This window comes from Daucus carota, chromosome 9 (genome assembly GCF_001625215.2).
Source record: "Daucus carota subsp. sativus chromosome 9, DH1 v3.0, whole genome shotgun sequence".
In the NCBI taxonomy this organism is placed as follows: Eukaryota; Viridiplantae; Streptophyta; class Magnoliopsida; order Apiales; family Apiaceae; genus Daucus; species Daucus carota.
The window spans coordinates 21710664-21731373 of NC_030389.2; the positions used below are offsets into that span (position 1 = coordinate 21710664).

Below are 20710 nucleotides of genomic sequence, written 5' to 3' on the forward strand. Positions count from 1 at the left end.
CTTAAAGGGGGTCACCGGTGGTGCAATGGGAGTTCGTAATTCCCAGTCCCTGCAGACTCATCAGATAAATCCGAATCATGGTCCACAAGTTGCCAACCACTAAGTGGCTTATCCAATTAAGGATCCAGAGTTGTTTGCTCTGGGAGGTTAGACAAAGGCTTAATTATGGCAAAGTCCTAAGTCCTCCTCAATGTCTGTGAAGACACTTGATTCAAGAGAATCATCAACCATAAGTTCACAACGTGAAATGGAATGAACCGTAGTTGCTTCCGTCAATTCTTTCAACAACTTGTGAGCTTTCAATACCAATTATTATTATATGTACCTCACAAGTGTTTCACTCTTCTCAATATCCTATGTGTTTGCACTCACTCATGCTCACATATTTTTCATTCTGATATCTCACTGGTTCTTCTCAGAATCTCACCAAGTGTTTAACTCTCAATGTTTGGCTCACAGTGTTTCTCTCAGCACTCAAAGTATGGTCTTCTGTACCTGCATGAGAAAATCACCATAGCCCCTTCAAGAGAGGTCACTGGCGGTGCAATGGGGTTTCGTAAATCCCCGATCCTCAACTGACTCATCAATAAATTGACTCATAGTCAGAGAGTTGCCGATCTCCTATAAATAGGAAATCCATTCCGATTGGATCCAGATCTGTTCTTATCTGGGGAGGGAGACGAGAATCCTGAAGATTTGGCAATTGAGATCCTCGTTTCCTCCTTACACCTGTAAAGGCATCAACCATCTTATCTACCGTAAAATGGTAAATGAAGAAGTTGCTTCTGGAACAAAACCTTTAACCTCACTGTGCACTCTCTTGTATCGTGTCCATAAGATTTTTTGTTTAGGCTCTTCATCAGAGTGATTACTGATGATGTGCTTGACTCAATACAAGATGCTCTGGCTGACGAGCGAATTTCAATGGACTCATCCTGTTGAGAGAATGATTCCAGAGACTGTTTTATTGCCTTTTCAGCTCTATATTCTTTTGGGAGAATACAGATGAGCAACAGTTACCTCAAGTTTGAAAACACCTTTTCTCCTTGAGAGGTAGAGCTGTGGGTACACTATCCCTCACATCCTTATTTGCTGCAACGAGTACAGTTTCTCCCTCATTGACTTTTAGTCTAATAAGTTCCTTATCACTCCAGGGGGAAAGTTGGGATGTGTTCTGAATTTGGTTTTATAGTCTGGGATAAAGATTGTTGGTTTTCAACCTTATGACTATCTAGGAAAGCCAAGAGGCTGATTAAGTTCCGAAGAACAGAAAGAGATATAAATGCATTTTAGAAAATCTATGATTTTGAATGAAAGCAATTGCATTTAATCTTTTGAAGAAAAATGAATCAGTTGTGACTGTAAAATGATTTTCATAAAGAATGACAATCACAACCGATGAAAGAATCAAAGTTTTCCATTAAAAACTTGTTTGAGTACGAGAGTCTGAATCTATGCATAAAAGGTTTAAATGAACTTGTCTTTGAAAAAGACACAGACTCCTGTTTCTCACTACAATTTAAAAAGGGAAAAAGAAAATTTATGCGCTACAGTGTATAAAGCACTCACCACAATAATTAGTGAAAAGGCCTCATACTAGCACATCGTCAAAACAGACGCTACAAGTGACAAAGATCACCAAGTACACAAATACAAGATAATCAATGTATCGTCCTATGACGCTACATGTATAGATGCAAAATATTCTAAGAAATTTTATGATATAGAGTAGTGGATACCAATTGTTGAAATCAATTGATATGAAAATTTCTTTAAAGAAACTCACCACTCTAGAACATAAATATGAGACTGAATAAAGATTATGTTGTCTCCCTTGTACTCAGAATATTAAACACCTAAAATATATTAGCACTAGTGGTTTTAAGAAATATGCAACAATATTTCACCAGTGCCAATATATCACAATCAATTCACAAATAAAACATCAATAAAGCATCAAAGAGAGATACCAATTAAATAATTCAAAATGTGAATTAATCATGCATCTATTATTCTATCAAAGTCAATCATGAAACAAATAAGCATATAATTGTCATGGATCACAATTTAACTAAGATAAAATAATAATTACCTACGCTATATCATATAATTATCAGATCATCATATAACAACTAAAATCATGACAATCATACAAAGATATACGCAAGCCCGAGGGAAAGTTGAAGAAAAGTTCACAAGTCCTATACATGTAAGCATTGAGTACAAGTAAACTCACACAACTCCTCGCAGAAAATATTAACAATTAATATTAGTGATCTACATATAAGCATGCAAAACATCACTAACACTAAAAGTATCACAACTATATGCAGTTAGACATGAAATAAAGTATCAATTAATAAATCATCAAATATCCAACACAAATAGTTATGCTTCAAGTATATACACTAATATAAATGGATTCAGCCTAGAAAGAATCTAACTAACTCCAAAAATACTAGTATATCATGACTAAATTCTAACTAGATTCTAACCACATACCAATTACTGATACAAGTCACAAGTCTAGAAACAAATAAGTCATGCTTCAGATTTTATACCTATAAAAAAGAATTCAACCTAGAAGATAATCCTAAGTATGTTCACAAATACAGATATATCGCAACTAGATTATGATAAATTTCTCTACTAGATACCAATTGTTAAAAAGGTATAGATCAAGAAAAATAACATAATTAAGTCATGCTTCATGTCATCTCTAATCATTTAAATCATGAACAAATAAGTCACTTAATTGTCATGCAACACAATTTAAATAATTTGAAATAACAAACACTCATGCTAAAACATATAATCACCATCTAAGCATGCAAAGCAATAAACATGGCAATCACATATAATAGCAAAAAGCACGAGGTACTGGATTTTAAATAAATTCACAAGTCCTAAGTATAGACAATTTAATACTTATGAATTCATTCAAGAAATATGATAGACATGCTCATGAAAGAAGTAACACCTTATAGAAAATATAGTATGTGATCTACTTGCAGTTAAGTAAAGTGATAAGTTGAATACCTCTGAGACTTGACATTTCAGTTGATGTACCTTTCTTGTAGTGATCAAGTCCAGTGGTTGTTGGCATAAGTCTTGGCAGGTCTAGAATCTTCCAAAATGCGCATATTCAAAAGATCATTGACTTACTTTTATTGCCATCATTCTTTAGGCTAACTAGTAGACCATGAAGAATTGCAACTTTCCAACAAACTCATCATATCACTAATCTGCATTCACTTAGCAATTATCTTGCACAAGTGACGTTAGTCCACATATAATATAATCATGGTATCACAGCACAGATAGTCATATTGTGTCTGCCTTGTATCATGAGAGGTAATATTTTGAATACCAAATATGACTCTAGCAAACAGATATTAAAATAATATGCTAGTCAGAAGTCATACCATGTTCGTGACGATCATCAGGTGTTGGATAGCAACTCATAGAGAGTTGGTGAACAAAGAGATATACAAATTCTGTTGGATCTGCAACTGCAAAGTCCTTGAAATTTTGTATGAATCTTCATCTTCTAGCTCACTGTAATATCCTGAACCCGAGTCTCGTCAATGGTGCTTTAGTTAAATCATGAAGGTCGTTGAGTCCCCTAAGATGTAGAGTCCTGAACTTGAAGATTCCGTTTCCATCAGCTTCATAACCTTCTCCTTTGTAGTAACTCTTAGCAACCAAATTGGCTTGTCCCTCGTAATAGAGCCAAAATTATCCAGTTGGAATCTGAATACCCGACAAGTACTAGGTACCGAATTGTCTTTAGGTCAGGGTATCAGAATCCGCACAATCTGCTTTTCAAATTGATTGAGATCATCTTGCTGTGCAATCACTCAATCTGGATCCCTTTAAGAGCTTCTGAATCTTCCTCAAGTTTCACTTCAGATTGAAACTCAAAGAAATAACATCCTTTCCCAATAGCTCTCCCAGTCTTCACTTCACCGTTAGGAACATTTAAGAACTAGAACCCGGGAATGATATTGACTCCAAACCCTTTGTCTAAGCAGATACGTTCTTTATATGTCCTGTTCATCTTGTGTGGTGTTGAGTTTGACTAGTGGATCTACCAAATGCTCCCCCTAAGCTGTTGCTGGGATTTCTTTAATAATCCTTATCCTTGCAAAGAGATTCCGCTTGGATCTGAATCATCATTATACCAATAATATCACCTTTAACAGCTTGGAGCAAAGTGTTGTTCAACGTCCCATTCAGACTTACAATCACCTTCTGTTGATCAATCATAATCACCCTGTAGACTATAGACTCCATTGAGTAGCTGAGGAAAATATTCTTTGATTTTCAAATGCAAGACTTTCAAAGAGGCATTTTCCTCCAAACACATACCAAGAGTTAGTGTTTGCTTCTGATTGGCCACTAAAAGAATGGTGTCTTTCTGGATTTATCAATGATCAGGGTTCATCTTGATCAACCTTCATTTGTGACATCTTGTCCTTCGAACACATATGAACAACACAAAAGACTCTAGAGTAGTCAACGATCATCACAAAAAGATATCTGGCTTTGTTGTAGATATAACATTAACTGATCCGTAGAAATCCATATGTATCATCTGAAGCGGCTCAGAAATGTTGATCATATCTTTGCTTCTTTGTGATGCTCCTTCGACTTCCCTATTGACATACCTCATAATCTTCATTCATAATGAATTCCAGATGAGGTAGTCCTCTCACCAATTCTCTTCTTACGAATAGAAAGAGCTCCTTGTTTTGACATACAAGTGCGAGAGCTTCAGATGCTATAGCTAACACTTATCTGATGAAGCTTTACTACCGAGACAGCTCACTCCATCTTTAGTTAAAGTTATATATTAGCTACGAGCAAATTCACATCCTTCCTGATTTGAGATAAAACACTATTCCATTAACTGACATAATGTCCTTTGTTAGAGAACAGTCTGATACTACGAATTTGTGTGCTTTGACTCTTTCAAGAAAGATATGTTTCCATGATGACATTCCAGGAAAACATGCATGTCCCGCAAGAGAATCTTTGTTGTCATCTTTCAAAGATTATAGACGGAACTGCTCACACGATCACATTTGCTAACAGGGTACTTTTGGTAAATATATGATTTCAGCTACTCAGCAAACAGAGTGCACCAAAAATCATATGGAACATATGTAACCTGCAATCACAAATGGAAAGAGTTCTATGGTCCCCAATCATAACTGGGTCCGGATGGATTAGAGATTTTTCTTTAACAGTGGTAACAACAGAAGCAACCTTAACATGCTAATTCTTATCTAGACATTGCCCTAATGTGATTCTCAAACATGCTTTTCTAAATTCAATGCAAGTACAAAGAAATGCATTCATGACATGAAAATAAGCAGACATGATGTTGAATACACATGGCAAACAATCAAAGATAAGACAAGAGCAAGACATGCAGTTATGCAATTCAGAAGATTCAGTACTCTCTACTTAAACCAATTAACACAAGTGCAACAGGTAGCAAGTAGAATTACATATATTCAATAATCTTCGAAAAGCATATGGATTAGACACAAGAAATTAATAATCACATTATCAATTCATACTAATCCCAATCTGTTGTTATATGGCATTATACTATCTCTATTACCTAAGTCAGTTTTAGATCTAACATGAAGTTCTAAAAGTTCTACTGATACAAGGTAGACATTCCATCATAGAACAAAATAAAATCCTTAACAAACAATTCAGATTAGATAAGCAAATCTAATTGTACTAGGGAATCTGAAAGTAAGTGTTTTAACAAAGTTATACATGCTAGGATCATAACCCCTAAAACTAAGAGTTGTGTTCCAAAGGAAAGCTTCTAATCTCACTATTGCAAATAATCAAATCCTAAATATTCATACACATGCTAAGAATCTGCTAAAGACACATGCACAAGATTATCATCAATCCTAGTTACCAGAATGTGCTCTAGCATACTAGTTCAACATTATCTATTGTGATGCTATCATGCTTGTGCTTGTGTGTTAAACAATTCTACTCGAAGATTTATAACATGCTTTGAATATAAAAAAATAAGTATTGCATAGTTAGAAAGAACTCGTACCTGAGATGTGCAAAGTGAATCATCTTCAGAGAATGCTTGGATAGCCAGATAACCATAATCATCCTTCTCATCAGCAACTGATCCAGCTCACACCTTTCCTAAAATAGCATAAGAACTTGTTGTGATGTTTCTTTCAAAACATCCACTTGAATTTCAGACAAGCCTTATCATCCTTGTTTGTCGAGGCTTCAATATATATAGCAACCATTCTTTGCTTAAAGATACCAAACAATATTGTGTGTACTGACCAACTCAGTTTTGAAAAACAACCTCCTTGAACTGAACCCTGAAGAGTCACCACTTGAAACCAATGGATTCCATCTGAATCTGACATGACTAAACCTCTCAGACAGTGTTATGCTAATCCTTGAAGTTCTGTCCTCACATTCTCCAAAAGTATTAACTTTCGTCGACTTGAGCTTCCTCAAATTCAGCAGTTACAAACTCTTCTGTTCAATCCTAAGGTTCTGACATAAATGCATGAAACTGATTTGGTGCGGTAGTAACTTGATAATTATATCCTTAAACCTCCACAGTTATCTGTCTTTGGTTCAGTTGATTCTGGATGGATTTAGTATTGATACAATTCACTATGTAATTGTATATCCCTGAATCACTGAGTTAGATTGAAATCCCTTGAAGATTCGTCCGTAAAAACTTCTCTTTTCCTACTACCAGTGGTGCCATTCAAAGTTGACATTCCGAGCCCTGGGAAGATGCACTCAACACATAAAGCAAGTTCCCATCCTGATCTGGTGATCTGATAATCAAGTAGGAGTAATTACTCGGATCAAGGCCTGAAGTACCTTCTTCAAAATCCACTGTTAGTAGTACCAAATTAGTCTTCAATGGAATCTTCTTCGAATCACAATCATCTTTGTCGAACATGGAAAACTGCTTCTAATAATCCTTTGAGTAATCAATTGGATTGGGTCATCAATGTAATTCCATTACCGGTTCTGAGAATCTGGTATTTGAAAGTCCGGTGTTTGTCTTGTAATCTGTCAGTCTGTCTCAACTAAATGTCAATCTGATTTGTCTTGGAGTAGAATTATTAAAAAGGTTACGGGACACTTGATTATTTAAACTAAGTTTAAATTATAAAGAAAATAAATAAGTTTTAAAATATGAAAGAAAATAAAGTATAAAATAAACTTAGTTAAATCCATAAAGTAAATTTAATTATATTTAAAAAATAAATTCAAATAAATTCATAATAAACTGAATAAGTTTAGAACAAATTTATTTCAAATTCATTTAGTAAATATATTAAAATTTATTAGATAAATTTAATTTTTGAAAATATTCAAGTGTCTCGTCTCCAATTAAATCATAGCTTCCAGAACAAACTAAATTGAACCCTTGAACTTGAACTTATATCCATAATCAGTTAAAATCCTCTAAAATTTATATTCTAGATTTTAACTTAAATTTAAACCATAAACTATACAAATTTAAATAATAAATTTATAAAAATTTATGATAAGCTTGGTAAGTCTAAGAGTAAACTTTACAAGTCTAAAATAAATTTAAACAAATTTAATAATTGAATTTAGTAAAGTTTATAAAGTAAATTTAATTAAGTTTATAAGATAAATTTAATTAATTCATAATAAACTCAATTAATAAGTTTAAAATAAATTAAGACAAATTTATAAAATAAACTTATTAAAATTTAAAGTATAAATTTTTAAGTCCCGGTCCAAAGTTCAGTATCCGACAGATAATCCTTGCTTAGGCCTACGGACAAATTCAGCAACACAAACCGGAAGAACATTTCCCCTAATCAAATATCAAAAGCTAGGTTCTTGATTTTCCGTTCGATAAGGATCCTGATTTGTATATCAATCAGCCTGCTCTGATACCAATTGTTAGGTCCAAAGTATCGTAGAAGGGGGGGTTGAATACGATACTCACTACAATTTAAAATTCTTTCGAATCTTGCGGATAAATAAATTGCAGTCCTGTAATGGGTTTCGTGTTCCGGATATTTATTGGGTCGATTTCTGAGGATATTAAAATATTAAACCAACACACAATATTTTCCAAGGTATATCTGTATATTGATAAATACCTCGAAGGTGCTATAAATCCAAACCCGAAGGTTGGCTACAATGACCACTCCTCTAAATATTACAAGCCCTATCCACTACAAATATTTATGGTACAAAACTAGGCTAGGGTGTGTGTATATTTGAGAGAGTTTGTGCATAGCACTTGGCCATCCATCCCGAAGGATGTTGTTAATTGTGAGAACCACAATCACATATTTATAGGCTTTCATAAACTAACCATGGTTAACGAGTTCGTCCTGGACGACTTGAGTTCGTCCTGGACGGATTCGATTTAACAAAATAAATCTAACTCCCAAGTACTTGAATTGGCGCCAGGAGATGTTGGTTTGGGGCGCAACATTTGACCAAGTCAAATGTTGCGCTTCAACAATGTTGCGCTTCATTGCTCCTCTGTTTGGTACTTAGAAATAATTCCAGTAACAAAAGTTGCGCCATGATTGTTGATTAGAGGAGCAACATTTGACCAGGTCAAATGTTGTTCCAATATAGTGCATCCCTTGTAGAGTTGTGACTTAGAAATTATTCTAAGTCACAAAGGGTTAGTGCCAAGAGTTGTTAGTAGAGGAGCAACATTTGACCGGTCAAATGTTGCGCCCGGGTCAAATGTTGCGCCTGGGTCAAATGTTGCGCCCGGGTCAAACCTTGCGCCTTGGTCAAATGTTGCGCCATAGAGTGTGCAAGAGGTATATGGTGACTTAGAGAAATTCTAAGGCAAATATGAACTTGCTCCACCATTGTAATGCTTCCCCTGTTATCTCTCATCTCTTGGGGACGAACTTTGACTTTGGTCAAAGGTTGCGCCTCAAGAGTGCTATGTCTTCACTATGATGTACTTAGAGAATTTTCTAAGTGAGGAAGAGCTGTTGACTTCGGTCAAATGTTGTTCCTCACATAGTAAGAGCTTTCCTTGTTATCACTCCTTTGACTGAGATTGACTTGAGTTTGCTCCATCCATATATTTATATTATATTCATAATATTATATAAATATATGTATAAATAAAGATATATATATAAATGTATATAAATAATATTTATATAAACATATAGTAATATATATATATACATATATTTAAATATATTCTCATATATTTAAATATATATAATATACATAAAATTATATGTAAATATAAATATAAATATATATAGGGATATATATATAATTATCTATAGATATAAATATACACATATTTATGCACATAATATAATATATATATACACTTAAATATATAAATGTTTATGTAAAATATAAATACATATACTATATACATATATATTTATTTAAATATATATACATATAAATATACATATACATATGTTTAAAAACATATATACATATATATTATATATATTATATTTAATTAAATATACATATATACATATATAATTATATTTGTACATATACAAATATATAAGTGCACACATATATAAAATGTCACTTCCTGATATGGCTTTCTGTGGAAGCTTTGACATATGGCATTTGAGCAGTAAGCTTTGGCATAGCTGGCATTTGGCTTGACTTGGCTTTGGAACAAATGACTTGATATGACTGGATCAATTCTTCGATCGATAAATACTTTGCAAAGCTCCGTACGTGCTGACGCTTAGTGCACTGGTCTGGTTCACAAGCGACTAACACTGAAGTTAAACATTGTACCGTCTTTGTCAGCAAACATTGATCAGTCGGTTCCGGGTTAGTTTATGCTTCAGTTTGTTGATTATAAATAACCAACCAAGATATATAGAAATATCTTGCTTCAGGGGTTGCACTGAAATCTTTCGAGTACTTGGACAACATCTTCATTGCTTCCACAATCTTGAATACTTCAATCTTTATTCTTCACTGAGGCATGAACATATTAATGAACTTCTTCCAGTGAACTTATTCCTTCAAGACTGTAGATGGCTTCTTCAACCTTTGTCTTCGTATCTTCCAATTCCGGTGCAGGCGTAGTGTTATTTACTTGTCCCGTTCTATTGTTGAGTTATCATCCCTATGTAACAGATAGGGTTGTCTTTACATTTAGACTTACAAACCTAGGAGCTATCGTGAGTCTTTTCCTTAGTTCTTGAATGTTTTCCTCGAGCTTTGGCGCCCATTCAAACTTCTCTGTCTTTTAGACTAGCCGTGTCAATGGTGTTGTAATCTTTTAGAAAAAACTTGAATGATGCTTTGATAATAGCCTGATGATCTAAGAAAACTTCCAACATCAGTCGGAGTTCTAGGTGTTTCCTAATTTGATACCGCTTCGTCCTTCGCGGGGTGTACTGTTATGCCGTCTTTAGAAACTATATGTCCTAGAAATTGTATTTGCTCTAACCAGAACTCACATTTCGAAAATTTTCCGTGCAACCTTTCTTTTCTCAAGATTTCCAAGACTATTCTTAAATGCTTTGCATGCGCTTTTCGTGTCTTAGAGTAGATTAAAAAAAATGTCATCAATGAAATTCATCACAAATTTATCCAATCTTTCTTGAATATTCTATGCATGAGATCCATAAAGGCCGAAGGTGCAATATTGGTTAATCAAAAAAATCACTAAGAACTCACAACATTTAGATCTGGTCCTAAAAGCTGTCTTTAGCACATTTTCAGGCTTAATTTTTTAAGTCAATGATATCTAGATCTTAATTCAATCTTAGAAAAGTGAGCTGCTCCTTTCAATTGATCAAACAAATCATCAATCCTTGATAAAGGGTACTTATTCTTGATTGTCACCTTATTCAATTCCCTAAATTCAATACACAACCTCATACTTCTATCTTTTTCTTAACAAACAACACTGCAACTCCCCAAGAGGACACACTTAGCCTAATGACTCATTTTTCTAGTAATTCTTATAATTGTGTTGCCAACTCTTTCATTTATGCTTTCTATAGGAATCTTTGACATAGGTGCGGTACCTCGCACAAGGTCTATAGTGCGATCAGTCTCCCTATTTGAGGGTGATCCTGGTATCTCTTCAAGAAACACATCCATATACCTATCTACCATTGAGGCTTCTTCCATCTAATCAGGACCTTATTTCTCCGTATCTATTACGCGCGCCAAATAGGCCTGGCATCCTTGCCGAAACAATTTCTTGGATTGTATTATGATCAAAAATATCTTATCTTGCTTTTGTCCTATTACAATCACTCTCTTCCCACTATCACCTCTTACACGTTTTCGTCTACAACTAAGCTGAGCCCCATTCCATTCCAAATATCACGTCAAACTCCCCTAACTTAAGAGGAATTAAATCTACTTTGAAAAGTTATTCCTGATTCGTTACATCACAGCTAGGAGACACTTGATCCACGGATATTATTTCTTTATTTCACTATTTCCATATTCAAGGGTTCCTCCAGATGTTTCATAAAAATACCGAACTTTGTATGAAATCTTCAGAAATACACAAGTTGATAACGCCCGAATTATCGGCATTCAAGCATCTTGAGAATTTACCGTAAGCGCACCTGGAAAAAAAAATTGTCATTATTGACTATGACATCTTGCAGGGTCATATTAAAGGTGCACGATGTTAGCTTGCTCCTTTCTAGAGGTGTTGATAATCTCATAATAGTGTCTTATTTGCGTCGGATCAACAATCCCTGGACATGTGGCCCGCCTTTTCATAGTTGAAGTGAGTAACAGCTTTCTATTTGCATTTCGAAGCATAATGTTCTTTTTGTCAGCTGATAAAACAAATTGCAGACTCTTGATAGCACAGAGCTAGATGCTTCTTTCAACAATTCTTGCATTCACGCAAATGAGGTCTTCCTTGGTGAAGATTTGCGGTATATGGAGCCTGAACCTCTGATTCCCGTCGCGACTTTCTCGATTTCTAGTTCGAAGTGTTCCCTCCCGGTTGAATAGCCTTTTAACCAAAGGTTTCTTTATACTATAGTATCATATCTTCTTTTATTGGCTACGACCATGCTTTGGTGCCCTTCATTTCTTGCCATTCTTTTCACGGTTGTTTAGCTCACTCCTGCTTTCTACGATAGCAGCCTTCTGAACGAGAGTCGCATGATTGTTAAGTTCAAATAGCTACCCTGCTCAGGATCCAGGGTTTCGATTCTTGTCGAAAACGTCGGGATCTCTTTTCAGTAGTATCAACATAATGTTTTACTAACTTCGCAAGTTATGTAAATTTGGCTTCATAATCAGTCACGAATACGTTCCCTTGTTTGAGTTCTAAGGATCTCAGTTACGTGATTCTCAAGATATTTAGGAAAATGCTTATGTAGGAACAATTTCGTAAACTATTTCCACGTCACAACACTAGTCCCTTCTAGATCCTTTTCAGCGTCCCACCAATAGTTAGCTTCCACGTTTAACTTATATATTGCAAATAGAGTTTTTCTTATCATCCTCAACTCCCACAAGCCCCTTTTTTTTTCAATTTCTTTCAACCAAGTCCCAATCTCAATAGGATTTGTGGTGCCTTTAAACTCAAGGGGTATACAGACTTAAAAGTTATTGAATGTAACAAATAGTTTCGGTGGTTGGCTGACTGATGCTACATTGGAATTGGTTGGTAGGTTTGGAGCATGTTGTTCAAAGAGCATTTATATCTGATCAAGATTAGCTGGAATATTCTCTGGTGAAATTTCTTGTTCTTGACTTTTACCAATTTCATAGTTCATTCATTCATTTCATTCATTTTTTTTTTCTTTCTATAAGGGAGGAACAACAATAGATTACTACCACATGGTGTACAGGTTTATTTTGAAATGTAAAAGTGCAAAGTATAGCATAACGGTGCAAAATTATTTAATAGAACTTTAACAAGGGTTTTGTTTACGAAATAAAAAAAAATGGTAAAGAGAGTTAAGGTTTAATATTTGTTCAAGGGAGTATATCAACATGCCCAGGGTTTCACATTTATTAGCAAAAGATAGATGGTTTTCAAAGTAAAGGTGGTTTTGGGAAGAAATAGGCATGTGAAAGGTTTTAAATAAAAAAAATGATACAAGATATCGTGATCAAGGATTAAACAGTGGTTTCACAAGTACAAAAGATCATGCATATCAAGTAATGTAAATAATCTCAAAATAATACCGTCCATTTCCACTAGTCATCATCATATGCACCCATAGTTCGAATACCATTTTATCATTATCCAGAGACACAATTGTTCCGATAATCACCGAGATATTAATTAAATAATGGTCAATAGGATATCTACCTACATCCCTATCTCCTCGAAAGATCTTATGTCTGAATCTGCATCGTATTAATAAAGAAATGCAAGGTCTTATGTCCGTTATTGTAAAATGTCAGTAATCATAAACAGGAGCAGAACTCGAGATACTCATAAATTATAAGTGTTATCTTGTAAAAGATCAAATCATGCCAAAGAAATCCAAGCCATCAGTGTCTGAATATCTCTATAACTATAAACCAAAATTTTTAATAGTTTTCGAACCACAAAAGTGGCTCCTATATGTCCGAAAAGGGTCAAAGGAGTTTATATATATATATCTATATGAAGTTTCTCAAATATCTTAACAACTATTTGATAGAATCCTTTATCATAATTTCCCGGGCCAGAAACCGGGATCTCTTGAACAATTACATAATTATATAATTCTTGCATCCCCAACAATACGACATGAAAAACTTAAAACTCAAGGCAATACTTTGCTAGCATCTCATGTTGTTGTACAAATATAAAGTGTGCCGAGTGTGGCACTGTCTCCCTCCTAATACCGAGACTTATTGGTGTGAGAATAAAATCTGGTGCTGAGTTGATGTGAAAATTGGAATAGAAATTGATATTGAAACTAAAGGGTTTCCAAGTAGAAAAGAAGAAACCTTGTAATAAGGAGATCGTTATCTTAATATTGCATAAGATGGAAACAGAAGTCTTTGGGATAGAAGTCTCTGGTTGTAATACTCGAGCTCTTGGCTTGGTATGTGAATATATATTGAATAAAAACCTTTCAAAAGGATGATAAAAGAATCTCGTCAACAGATGTGGTGTTGATAAAGGTATAGAACTTGAATTGATATTGATCAGGAGTCGACATCGTGGTGAATGAAAAGAGAATGAAGTAGCCTTTAGAGAAGTCAAATGAAAAGTGTCTAAGTCCATCCGACAATCACTTGATCATATCTACCCTCTGGTATAGGTAATGAAAGAATAAAAGACGGGGGTAGATATCTGGATAGTCAATGATAGTGAAGATGTTATTTTTGACAAAAACAAAAAAAAAAAAAAAAAAAATTAAGGTAAAATTGATGCCTCTCCCTATGGCATAGTAATAAATACAGGGTAACTAGTAGGTTACCAAACCTATAATCTCACATGGTGAAGGCTCAATGATTTGAATAGTCGTGTCCACTGAATTCTATCAGTAATCATAATATTCTTTGATGCTGCATTACCCAAATTACAATTTCAGTAGTCATAGGTATACGGCGTGGAAGAGCATCCTCGAAGAGAACTGGCTACTATCATCTTCACAGGTAATTATACAATGCCATCATAAGTTTATCATCTTAAAATTGCTTGTATATACATATATGTATTTATAACTATGAGGTTTAATGTCCCCTAAAAGAGTCTCGGGTATCTTATATACCTTTGCATGCTCTCGTCGATGTATAACTATCATATACATATATCTTATCTCTTGTATTATCGTCACACTCTCTCGTTATATTCCTCGGGTTCCCGTGTCCTAAGAATATAACACAGCTCTGATACCAAATTTGTAACGCCCCCAGATCCGTATATCCCGAATCTAGGCCGTCACACTATCTTAGCATACATGTCTAACGTTACATAACTCGCCCCACCAATCCGGGGCCGATCTTACACTTCCACTCAGTTTTTCATAAAATTACAATGATAAGTGCAAAAGTAAAAACTACTGCTATTATTATTGTAAACATCCTCGCTACGGGAACTAGTCTTCGCATCCTTCGTGTGCCACAACATCACGCCTTGCCCTTGACTTTGCTGTTATGTGCCTCTGGATTATTTTTCTCATGTGCCATTTTCTGTCTTTACTGTTTAAAGGAAATAAAGAGTTGCAAGTATGAGCAATTGAATGCTCAGCAAGTCCACTATCAACGTATGAAGCATCACAAGATAAATCACAAAGGAATTACAAATATAGAGTTGCAAGTATGAGCAATTAAATGCTTAGCCTGTCCACTATCAACATATGAAGCATCACAAGATAAATCACAAAAGGATTTACCCAGATTTATCAATCATGCAGTTTCAAAGGAAGTGCTGCAATTAACACACATAGGATTTAAGAAAGAATAAAACATCAATTACTGGTCTCCATCCCAGTGGTCCCACACAAGGCTCGATCACCGCCATTGAGCGAGTACCACCCTGTGTCGCCCTCGCAGCCTGATCGCGACTGTCGAAAGGCGCCACTCCACATCCACACTTTGCTAGCACAAGGGTTATCATTTTCAACCCTTAAAATCTTCCCACAAAGGGACACTATTCATTCTCTTTTCTACCACGAATGCAAATCATTCGTGTTGACCAGTATTTCAGAATCTTTCCCAGAGTACAACAAAACTCTTTTCGTCTCTATAAACTCTTCATTCTTTTCTCAGATGCGAACAATTGCACCTTTACAACATCGAACCAAAATTTCTCAGATTGGAAAGAAGTTAAACAATCTGAGTCGGAATACGAATCGAATTAGAGATATTAAACCGAAATCTGAATAATTGAACATGTCTAATGTGAATAATCATCTTCAAGAGAGGACATGTAAAAAGAGTATAATATCGGTAATAAGACAGAATCGAGAATAGGGCTCGAAATTCAGCTATATCGGTTAGTAAATGATCCTTGATTTAATTTAGAGCAACCTTAAATCAATAATTCTCATAACAGCTCAAGAATATGAATGAAATTCTCAAATGAAGATGTTCTGAAATAAAATAATATTTTAAGAAAGAATGAACTCAATAGAAAGGGGCTCGATAACAAAATAAAATAAAATAATATACAATGAATGATCATTGGTACAAAGCCAAAACAATAATTCAAGAATAGGAATGAATTTTCAAGTGGAGTTAGTCTGAGACAAATAATATTTAAGGACTTGAGAAAATCATAAGTCGACCCGAATGATGGGTAGACTCTAGTTGTTAAGAAAAGTTGTCTTTGCAGAAGTTTAATATAGAATAGAAATCTTCATGCGATCTACTCGTTCTAATATTCTAAAGTGAACAATTGTTTCGAATTATCAGAGTATCAAACATTTCATACAAAATATAAGCACATTGGACAGAATAAAAGCACACTTTTGGCACATCAAGGAAGTGATCAAGTGAACTTGCCTGACGTCCTTTGATATTTATATAAAATATTCTTGTCTCAAATTGAGCTCGCATTTCCAGATGGTAAATATTCTATATCACACAGAGTAGTAAATTTAGTAATCTTCACTTAAAATAATCTCGGACAATGTATTATAAATTTATTTATTCGCAACAATAATCCTCACAAATATCTCTAATTTTGTTCCATTCTTGTCATCTCAATTTCTCACTTCCTCTAAATTGCCCACTTAACTAATTATTATCCATATCCACCAATTTCATTAATTATTTATAAATCACCCAAAATATAATATTATTTAATATTCTTCGAACCCAAAATTTGACTCTACCGTTAAATCCGAAAATTCATTTACTTAAATTTTCATGTTTTACACTTTTACTAATTTCATCATTTTAACACTCAAATTAATTAAATACTAATTTACAACATTCTAACCAATCAGAAACCGCCACGTCATCATCTTCTCCAACACACCCATCTAATTTTCTCTCTCCTCGAAGTCAACATCCATGGTGAAACTTTGACCACTAATATCTCATTAATTTCTAATCCGTTTTCAACGATTCAAAAGCCTATTTCATCTATTTTTTCGCAAGGAATCCAAATATGTAATCCGTTTTACAATCCGACAACAAATTCTTTCCCAGCAGACTAATTATCAGAACTTATTTACAAGCAATTTACCAAACTGCCCCTCCTTCATCTCCCTCATCTCTACCTTCTCCACCCTCACCCACCGCCGGCCGGAATTTCCCCGGCGGTTTCACCACCGCACAACCCCTCCCTCTCTCTCTCTCTCTCTCTCTCTCTCTCTCTCCCCCTCCCTCTCTCTCACTCCGACCATCTTCATTCGCTCCGGTTTTTCTATGAAAATACTCCCCTCAACAAGCCCAGTCGATCTCCCCCATTTCCCCCTTCGATCCCCGTCTCTTTATCCCTTTCCGTGCTCCGCTCACGTCGCCGGAATCGGACGACGGTGTTGCCGTCGTTCTGGCGGTGCTCGGCACTCCCCGCTACCCTTATTCTCCTCGTCTTCTCTCCCTCTGTCCATTCATACCCATACCTCAACCAAATCAAGCTTAAATCAAAAACGCCCAATTGTTATAAACCCTAATTTTGAATAATTTGGGGAAAAGATAATACACTTTCTTTTAATTGAAATCAATCAATAATACAAGCCTCAAAACAAAAGAATTGTGCAGCTGATACTTAATTGCATAAGAAAATAAATGCAATTTAATGTGGCTCTAGGATTGTGTTCAAGAATTTAATACTTCTAAATCTATTAAATTACATATTACTAAATTTAGGCTATGAGTTTATTACCTTAGTATTTCTTTGTTAACTGCCTTTCATAGCAATCTTCCCCTGCCAATTTCCTTGTTTTTCTCCTCTTCTAAAAGCTTCTCTCTCCTATTTCTCTCCTAACTTGAGTTATCAATTCTTTTCTGTTGCAAACTAGTTTTTCTTTGACTTTTTATAGAGTATAATTTGCTAACAAGGACATATAACTTGTGAGTGTTTATTATCTTGGTCCTTGTAAATAAATAGAAAAAAATAATAATAATAATAAAATAGAATTAACTGAAATTTCTATTTCGTATTTTTTTTTTGCTATAGTAATCATTATGCTAATTGATATTAATATTGGGATTCTCAATAATTCTAAATATATCTTTATACGCTCAATTTTTTTTTTAATCATTACCCGTGCCTGGCTATAATAAATAATAAGGTCTCGCACAACTTTCGAAATAACTACATATACCAATAAATAGAGAAAAAAAATAAAAATAGTTTGCATAACTTAATAAGTTATAAAATGATAATCATCCGTACTTGAATTTCGTGGTCGTTACACATTTCTTGAGAATAATGGCCTATCTATGAATGATTTTGTCAAATTTCAGTCTTCTAAATATGCTAGAAATGTTGATGATTTGGGGTTTGTTAAGTCTAGCTCGTTGGAGTCTTTAAAAAATAGTTTTGAGGTTTAAAATGGGGTTCTTCGAATCTACCTAATTCTGAGTCCACCAGTTGTGAGGACTCGAGTATTCCTAGACTTACTTGGTCTAAGATTGTTAATAATGGAGCTAATGCTGAGCAGTTTGATGATGGGTTTAAAGATGCTCCTAGGAAGATTTCTTTAAAGGGGACGGTACGGCCAATCTTGAGTTGCCACACTCATTTCTAGTTGAGGCTCGAAAACAATGGTCTTCTAGCTGCATTGGTCACTTTGTTGGGGCTAGTTTACAATTTAAATATGTTAAAGAGCAGGCTTTGAAGCTATGGACCAACAGTGGTCTCAAAAATGTTTACTACAACTCAAAAGGATACTACACCTTTCGGTTTGATGCTGTGGAGGATATGAAGAAGGTCTTGGCTCTTAACTCTGTCCAAATTGGGGGTAAACGCCTATACCTTGCACCTTGGACTGATGGAGCAAATTTTCAGAAAAATGTGATTAAAAAAGTCTCCACTTGGGTGAAACTTGTTGATGTTCCACACTCTTATTGGACAAGGGAGGGTCTCAAGCACATTGCTAGTGCTGTGGGAGTCCCAGTTAGTCTTGATAAGCAAACTGCCACACTGAATCCTATGAAGTATGCTGGGGTTCTTGTAGAAATCACTTATGATTGTTCCTATCCAAAGGCAGTTTGGGTCCCTGTTATTGATGAGGATACGGGTGAAGTGGTCAAAGTTAGGGTGGGCATCGACTATAGTTCGGTCCCACAGTCTTGTTCCTACTGTAAAGCTTTTGGGCATTTTGACTCAAGATGTGAAAAGAACCCCTCCTATGTGAAGCCCCCCACCAAGGAAAAGGCTCCAGTAAAGAAAGGGAAAGAAAAAGCTGAGTTTATGGGTTGTCCTGTGGAGAAGGATCCTACTGTGAACCCCACCCCTGTTCAACCTGTCACCAACCCAACCACCCCCAACCCTGATGTTGTTGGCACCTCTAACAAGTTTTCTGTTCTTGAAGAAGGAGAAATTGTGTCCTTAGCTGAAACTGAGGTTGTTGGAACTGATTCTGAGCCTGTCTCTGTTAATCCCAATGAAGGGAATACTATGCCCCATAGTGTCCCTGAAGTGCCCGTGGAATGCCCTGCTAATGCGTCTGTGGTTGATGCGCCTGTTAATGCGCCAGATGCGCCCGTAGTGCGCTCTAGTGATGTTGAGCTCCAAGATGCGCCTGTTGCGCCCTTGGGATGCTCTGGTGATGCTCCAGTTGAGATGGAAGTTGATCAGGGGTTCATTGAGGTTGTTTGTGCCTTGCCAGCTTCTAACACACCTCCAATCTGTCCTCAAGCCACTGTTTCTGAATCCTCCAAGAACAAGAGAAAGAAGAGCAAAGGTAAGGGTCAAAATGGACCCTTTTTTACTGAATCTCCCCAAGTGTCTCCATCTTTGGCCTCTCCAAGCAAGAGAGGAAAGAATGTTGATGAAGATGGTTTCACTCATATTGAAAACAAAAGAAGCCTACGGTCACGGGGTAAGGTGACTATCTTAAACCTTTCTTAATGAATTGTGCCACTTGGAATGTAAGGGGTCTTAATAAGCGGTCTCATCAAAAAGAGGCCCTTCATTTTGTTGATTCTAATCATCTTAGCTTTGTTGGTTTTATGGAAACTAAAGTTAAAGTTCAAAATATGTCCAAGGTTGTAAATAGAATTAAACGAAACTTGTCTTGGGTTTCTAAGCATGCTGATCATTATAATGGTCGTATTATTATTGGTTGGGATGCTGCTATTTGGACTGTTTCTGTTCTAAACTCCAGCCCTCAACATGTTACTTGTCGTGCGTTATTTAAAGAGAACAATTCTAGCTTTGTCATTTCGTTTATCTATGCTTTTAATGATGGATGTGATCGTGTACCTCGGTGGAATTTTATTTCCTCTTATTCTGTGGGTGAATCCTGGTGCCTGGCTGGGGATTTTAATACTGTGTTGAGCATTTCTGAAATTCTGGGGGGTCGTGAGCACTGGACACCCGAGATGCAAGCTTTTAAAGACTGTGTGGCTGATGCTGGTCTCACTTGTCTTCGAACCATTGGGGATACTTTTACCTGGACAAACAGAAGGGAGAATGACTTGGTGTTGAAAAGATTAGACAGGGTCCTTGTTAATGACTCTTGGCTTCTGAACTTCGCCTCGAGTCAAGTGGTAGTCCATAATAGAGGCATTATGGATCATCATGCTCTAGTCATCACTGTCTGTGATTCTGTGCGCAGGG

The 20710-nt window shown here is 35.5% G+C and overlaps 2 protein-coding genes across 2 annotated transcripts in view; both read left to right on the forward strand.

Moving 5' to 3' along the window:
- Nucleotides 1–18366: 18366 nt before the first annotated feature.
- On the forward strand, nt 18367–19999 carry LOC135149484 (uncharacterized). Its single transcript, XM_064085211.1, has 3 exons — nt 18367–18425; nt 18518–18638; nt 18758–19999. Exons 1-3 carry the CDS (start codon nt 18367–18369, stop codon nt 19997–19999), a joined length of 1422 nt encoding a protein of 473 aa, XP_063941281.1.
- LOC135149485 (uncharacterized) overlaps nt 19999–20710 on the forward strand; it is a 50504-nt gene continuing 49792 nt past the window's right edge. The window contains exon 1 of the mRNA XM_064085212.1: nt 19999–20688. Within this exon, the coding sequence (XP_063941282.1) occupies nt 19999–20688 (690 nt within the window). The remainder of the gene's footprint in view (nt 20689–20710) is intronic.